The following is a 5,905-nucleotide window of genomic DNA, read 5'->3' on the forward strand; positions in this document are numbered from 1 at the left end:
TTTCCATTGAGCATCACGTGATTGGGCAAGCTTGTATTATTCCAACTATTCCTGGCTGTGCTTCTATTTGTTGACACGTGTACACGGTTGATTACGTGGGCCTTCCTTTCCTTCGCCACGCAACCAAAGAACCAATAATGTAATCTACGCCTCTTTGGTTTGTGGCTCACAATCATTTGCTTTACAATTTGAGGCTCATATTCTTCCATCTAAATCTGATAACTTATTGGTCCACGTGTCACGTTCTTCCAATTTTGCCCTTTAACACCAACTTGCTCAAGTTGGTTTGTGTGGCTATGTGAGGAAGTTAGATTCGAGGAATTTATGCTTATGGAAGGCTATATTCGTCTTTACAACTCTTAGCTGTAAAACAAATAAACAATCTTTCATTTTCATGGACACAAAGAAAGAAAAATCACTCTTAACAATATATATATATATATATATATAAAAGGTCAGATAAATTTATAGCCATTGCAATTTACAATACCACTACCGCCTCTGTTTCCTAAAGTTGTTGAATTGCTGCTAACATTGCGAATACATACAGAAAAATATTTATTACACTCAAAGCTAAACAGAATTCTATCTTTACTTCGGCCTTGCTTTCCTCCATTTCTTGTGCTATTTTGTGAAAGTTTTCTTCCTCCTTTTTTCTTGTAATTTCCTAAGAGGTAAGCTGTTTTCGTTGTTTTCAAAGTTTATACTATGTGAATTTGCAGTTTGAGTAGGTCAATATGCTTTGTTGTGTTGTTGAGGGTGGTTCTTGAGCAGGTTTTTAGTGAATTGTAGTTTAGTTATTTCAATTACAGATGGAGAAATGGAACTTATGGAAGAAATTTGCAAAATACATATGCTACTGATTATTTTTGAAGTTTGTCCAGTTTTTGTGTTTGTATTTTCTTCATAAAATTTGAGTATTTTTTTTAGGTTTTTTTGTCAAGTAAGACTTTTGACTTTGGCTTTTGATCTGCTTATAAGCTTGTCCTATCAAAATTTTTGGTTGAAATAAGTTGATCAATTCTGTTTCCTTTCATCTTTTTTGCTGTTATTAGAACTTCATGAGCAGTTCCAATTCTTGCAAATTATTATCTTTGTTCTTTTCTGAAATCTAAGCTGGTTAAATGTTACTAACATCCGTTTAACTGTCTCTACTTTTAAAACTTTTTTTTTCTGATTTGTATCTTTGAATGGTGGTCAAGGTCTTATAATCTACAATAACTTGTAATTGAAATCTGAGATGAGTGTTGTTTTTTTTTTTTTTTGAGGTGAGTTTTTATGTGTAATGGAAACAGCCCTCTCTGCCGGGTAAGGTCTGCATACGCACTACCCTTCCTTCCAGATCTCATTTGTGGGATTACACTGGACTTTTTGTTGTTGTTGTTGGTGGTGGTAATTGAGATGAGAGTCTCTATATGTGTATTGGGAAATGACAAATAGGTGCGGGAAATAAGTTGATTATATTTGTGTTCAGCTGTGTTAAGATTTATTTCAATGACTTTGTGTGTCTTGAACTTGCACTTATCTGAAGCTGAGAAATGAGATGAGTAACTTCTATCAAGCTTGGGGGTTACTAAGCTTTCTCAGTGATGTGCTATCTTGATTTCTCAAATCTTTGTAGCTGCTACAAAAATCTGCATATTAACATTTGATTGCTATTTTATCAGGTTGGTCTTATGGAGTGGTTTTCTCGAGTTGATGGTGGTGATCTTGTTGTTCCTAAAGGCTCAGAAGATGGTTGTCCACCATCTCCTGACAGCTGGTCACAGTGGGACTCAACACCATATGGGAATTTCAAGTCAGAAATGAAAAGGAACAATATAAGGTCGAACGTTGGATCTGAAGATTGTAATAAAGTGGCCAGGAGCGGTGTTGACATGAGAAACTTTGGAGTTCAGGAGGAGGCTTTTGATAATTTGGATAGCCAAGATTCATATTGTGATATGGACCAATGGTCCTCATATCCACCTGACCAGCTGGAATTTCATCTTGATAACTTGGCCTCGATAGATCAGTTGGATGATGTCTTCTTGTAAATCTCTAACTATTATTTTATTATTTTGATCTATAGATGTGGAATTGAATGGGAGAATCCGGGTAGTTGGTATGCCATAGCAGGCTTAGATATTTGTTTCTCATTTCTTTCAAATGGCTGATTAAGTTCTTATACTCTATTATGCAGAAGTTCCTTACTCGAAGAATGTCCAACTGGAATGGATGCTTGTGATGAGTCATCTGATTTATCAACAAATTCTCAGTGCAGCGTGCTGCTGGCTGATAACCAAGTAGGAGATGAATATTCAAATCCAGATCATGTGACAAGCAACGCTTGTAGTGCCGAGAGTGCCAAATATTACACTGCACATGCTTTTACTTCGCCAATGGATTGGGAGAGTCATCAAGAAGTTAACAATTCTTATTTGCTGGAAAAGGTGATGCTTTTCTTCGTTTTTGTTTCTGAAGAGCATGAATTTTCGTGTAGCATGTGAAGCTGGAGTTGAATCATCAACCCCAGAAGAACTTAAGACGTCTCTGCATCTAAATTTATGTCATGTGAGATCTATGACTATCTAGCTGGACCAGCCGATAATCTAATGGGTCGAAGTATTTATAGTGAGCTTCAGTTCGTTGTGATGTCTTACATGAAAAAGTATCTTTTGGCTCACATGGAGTTTTTAGTTTTGCATTGAGGCAGATGCAGGGAACAATCCAGGTTACGTCTCATGCTTTTCAGTGGAAGGAAATATTGGGAATATTTGACTTGCATTCAAGCAGGGGCGAACCTTGCATCATTTTTGAGGGTTGAACTAAAATTTGAAGGTAAAAAATCATAACATCTTAAAAATCTCTAGAAGAACACAAATTTGAATTTTCTCTTTCCTGGGAACTGAGCTTGGAGCAGCTTCCCCTCTTTCTGAGCTATGGAGGTCCGTCCCCGCATAAAGATGGCTTAGTGTAGCAAACTTCATGCTTGTGGGTGACATATATATTTGGATAATGTTGACAGAAAAATGTTTTGAACGTATTTGCTGGTAATTGGTTTCAAGTATTAACTGAACTATCATTTGTTATCACAGAAACTAATGTGACCAACTTGAGACAGATGCCATGGCCTAAAATATTTAAGGCAGGCTAGTGTTGCATTGTGCATTGTTCTGTTATAATTTCGGCGTTTCCAGTGCGTTAGTTCAGTATGAGAATTTCATAAAGGAAAAAAGAAAAACTATAGGAAGTTGTTGGGTTGAATCCATCTATCTCATTATCGTTTTTATCTTTTTCTTCAAATCTGGATCCTTTCTTTGTTAGTTTAAGAGCTGTCTGTTGCTAATGAATTGGATTTTTGTGCTTTGCGTTGCCACTTCCCAGTTTTAACATTTCAATTAAGCATATTAATTTTCATGTTAGGGTTTGCTTTTGGGCCTAAATCTTTTTGTGTCAGTGTGAACAAGTGATGATTTTTTAAGCTTTTGCTTTCAGTGCTGTGATAGAACAGTCAAATTAAGTACAATCAAGCAACAACTGTTATTGAACTCAAATGGTCTTATACGTTTGATTTGTGGCCTTCTTTTTTTTGAAGTTTTTGTTTTCCCTATTTTATGTTGTGAGGGCTAGGTCAGGTGTAGGAGCAGAAATGGAGGGAGGTAACTTCTTGTTTCTAAGTTTTGGTTTTATGGGAAGACATCATAAAGCCTCTAGGAAGTTATTTACACATTTTTGGATCTTCATCTCATGGTAATTAGTAGAAATTAACATGTGCATACACGTTTATTCTCATTTATGTCGAGGTACTTTCATTCCAATTAATTTAAGTGCGCTGCTTAGTTGATCTGGTTACGAAGTCTAAATCATTAAATTTTATGCTCTAGGCACCAACTGCAGAGGTTGCTGTGAAATTGGAGCATGATAGAGGAGATAGTAGAGTGAGTGACGAGGAAATATCCACGGAGCAATCTGTCCTACAGCACCTTGAAAGTCTCACATCTCAGGTAATGAAGGCTTTAAGTTTTGGGCTTACCACTGTAATATTAGCAGCAACATGACCTTACTGAATTTGTACTTATCTTGATACTACCAGTTGACTGAGGAAACCAGAATCTGCTTCCGGGATTCTCTATACCGTCTTGCAGATAATTCAAAACATGATGAATGTCAGAATTGGAATGTTCAGTCAGATCAAAGTTCTAGGTGGTGAGTGCGCATGCTCATTAATTGTTTTAATTACTGAAATAGATTAGAATTTTGAGCTTGTTAGTCAGTTGTTACACATGATGTTGTGGTTCATGATTAGAGAGACTATTATGCATATGTTTCTATCTGCTTTGCCTGGTTGAGATTGTTAGAGGAAATTATACCTTGATTTCGTAAAAGCTTCGTTACTTCTTGTACTTTCTATGCTCAAAATTTCACTGGTGCCATTGGAAATGGACAAAATAAAAGAAAGAGTGACTGTAGAAGTTCATTTGAAGCTGAAAATACACACCTTGAAAACCCAAAGGAGAAATGCAGCATGAAATTTTTCGCCTTTAGATAAAAACTAGATTGGGAAGTATTGTATTTCTGGAATTAAAGTCAACATCTTTTCTCATATTGAAAAAACAAAACCAGGTTAAACAAAGAAGAGGCAATAGAACTGCAGACGAATGTAATTGACAGAACTGTTGCCAACCTATTGTTCAGCAACATAGATTTTGGTGCTTCTGGAGGCTCATCTTTGGACTTGACAGAAGTCACCGACACAAGACAGCATTCGGGTGGGATGTTATGGCATATTTCAGGTTCCTCGGGTTGTGATGTGCCTACTTTTAGCGGATAGACGGTGCATTCTTGACTCTGCTCAAACCTTTCTTGAAGTGGAACAATGAAGTGGGTTGATTGGCGATACTCTGTATCCTAGTGCTTATGCTTCCCTCAAAGACATTACAGCTCGGTCATCTTATGTTATTTGGCCTGACCAGATCCGGCTAAGTTTTGACAAAAAGCTTGTATTGTAGGCATGAGTAAAGACCAACTACGTCTACTTTTGCGTCTACTAGCTGATCAGTAATTTCTTTCATATGATAGTGTTGGCAGAGGACTATCAGCTCCAAGAGCTCAAGACTCAAGAACACTATTTTGTGTAGGAAAAAAGGTAAAACAGTTGAATCCTGGCAGTTCTTTGGACTTACCAGGAGTTATGTAAGTGGCGAAACGCTTTAAAGGGGCCCCTATTTTTTCTAAAGCTCCAGACATCTTACTTAAGGAAGAAACTTTTCCTGTGTTCTTTTTGAATGTTGGAAACTGCTAGTTTCTTCCAATTTGCGTAGTTTCAGTTGTTTTAGTTCTTGGTAGGAGTTGTAATATATATGTTGACACTTCATATGAGTAAACATGGGACTTGAGGCAAATTTGAGTATGGTATGGACATATGGTTGATCGTTAATTTCCTTATCTTTTTTGGTTCGAATATTTAGAACTCCATAGTATTGCTATACTTATAAATTCCAATATAGTTATAATGTGGCGCTAACCGAACTTATGTCCTTGTGCGGCAGTTTAGGGCTGTAGGCATCTCAAGTCTGTGGCAAAATTGGTCATTATCTGGACAACTAAGAGCCCGTTTGGCACAAAGTGTTTAAAAGCATTTTTTTAAGTGTTGGAGTTTATTTTTTAAATAAGTAGTTACGTGTTTGGATAAAAGTGCTGAAGCTGAAAACAATTGATGGTAAGCACCTTTTCTGTTAAAATGATTGAAATATCCTTAAAGCTGTTAACACTAAAAATGAGCTTATTACCACAATATCCTTAATGTAAAATTAACTCAAATCCGGATTAATTTATGTCTTATTTAACTTTATATCAAATTAATTAGATAAGATTATTTTTAATAAAAATGAACCATATGCCAATAGAATTGCAACATGTTACT

The 5,905-nt window shown here is 36.2% G+C and overlaps 1 protein-coding gene across 1 annotated transcript; it reads left to right on the forward strand.

The window, feature by feature from the left end:
* LOC109232318 (protein LNK4-like) lies at positions 452 to 5,419 on the forward strand. Its single transcript, XM_019398049.1, has 6 exons — positions 452 to 674; positions 1,668 to 2,032; positions 2,183 to 2,432; positions 3,867 to 3,986; positions 4,076 to 4,188; positions 4,606 to 5,419. The coding sequence occupies exons 2-6, from the start codon at positions 1,677 to 1,679 to the stop codon at positions 4,811 to 4,813; spliced, it is 1,047 nt and encodes a 348-aa protein (XP_019253594.1). The 5' UTR covers positions 452 to 674; positions 1,668 to 1,676; the 3' UTR covers positions 4,814 to 5,419.

This window comes from Nicotiana attenuata, chromosome 9, assembly GCF_001879085.1.
Source record: "Nicotiana attenuata strain UT chromosome 9, NIATTr2, whole genome shotgun sequence".
NCBI classification, from domain to species: domain Eukaryota; kingdom Viridiplantae; phylum Streptophyta; class Magnoliopsida; order Solanales; family Solanaceae; genus Nicotiana; species Nicotiana attenuata.

Excerpts from the sequence above, each read along its gene's own strand:
- LOC109232318 (XM_019398049.1), top strand. The coding sequence starts at position 1,677 with ATGGAGTGGTTTTCTCGAGTTGATGGTGGTGATCTTGTTGTTCCTAAA. Across the intron at positions 2,033-2,182 it reads CAGTTGGATGATGTCTTCTT|AAGTTCCTTACTCGAAGAAT; the intron begins GTAAATCTCTAA and ends TCTATTATGCAG. Across the intron at positions 2,433-3,866 it reads ATTCTTATTTGCTGGAAAAG|GCACCAACTGCAGAGGTTGC; the intron begins GTGATGCTTTTC and ends TTTATGCTCTAG.